Raw genomic sequence first — 832 nt, forward strand, 5'->3', positions numbered from 1 at the left:
AATATCATAATCGAAACACTTGGCGCGTAGACGAAGACTAGAACAATGATACACTAGCAAAATACTAGCTTATAGACACTAGCAAATACTAGATTACACTAGCAAAATAAAAATGAAGTTACGCAATATTTATGGCTTACAGAAAAGAAATTTAGAATAGAATATAAATTCTTCGTACGCTTGTTTCAGTGGTAATTCCTCAACGTTTTTCAACCTGCTCCAATCAATCCTCATGTGCTCGAGACACTCCTTATACTATAATAGAAGAATTTTTGTTATCATTGCACTTCAATGCATTCGTATTTTCATCATCTCTTACATAATTGTCTTTTATCCAACATAAATGAACCTTCACTATTATTGGTAACTCAAGAAATATGACTGGAGCTAACATAATTAATAAATCGAGAAACACTTCCGAGGTGAATATTGTGATGATCTAAAAGAATGTGCGTAATTTTAAAAAATCGTTGTTATAATTGATTAAAGCTACAGAATACCTGTAACAGAAAGAAGAATNCGCAGAAGAGTAGAAATGAGCGATAGTTGATGAAGATGTTATTTTCGATGAAGTCCATTACAGTATGAAAGTTGAAATGCAACTGAGACACCAAAGATATTAGTAAACAACGCGACCCTGGAATCTTGCGTGTCGCACGAGAACCTCGATGAATATTAAAGATCGAGGCACATAAGATAATTATGGGATGCGACACTTCCTGTTGTGTATTCATAGCTTGAACGTGCGACAGTTGCAAATAATAGATACACGTGTTTGAAAACATTTGCACCGGGAATTTATTTTCTCTTCGTGCGACAGGAATCACCCCTT

General features: G+C 34.7%; 1 protein-coding gene across 1 annotated transcript; it reads right to left on the reverse strand.

The window, feature by feature from the left end:
- Window positions 1–19: 19 nt before the first annotated feature.
- On the reverse strand, window positions 20–578 carry LOC113464935 (uncharacterized; the record flags this gene model as incomplete). The annotated part of the gene is made up of 4 exons (XM_026817735.1): window positions 501–578; window positions 320–439; window positions 141–255; window positions 20–37 (listed from the first exon to the last, which is right to left on the reverse strand). Coding segments are annotated over exons 1-4 (331 nt in total), but the record flags the coding sequence as incomplete, so codon positions are not given.
- Between the last annotated feature and the right edge of the window lie 254 nt (window positions 579–832).

Source organism: Ceratina calcarata, unplaced genomic scaffold, assembly GCF_001652005.2.
Source record: "Ceratina calcarata isolate Rehan_Ccalc_2016 unplaced genomic scaffold, ASM165200v1 scaffold6034, whole genome shotgun sequence".
Taxonomy (NCBI): Eukaryota; Metazoa; Arthropoda; class Insecta; order Hymenoptera; family Apidae; genus Ceratina; species Ceratina calcarata.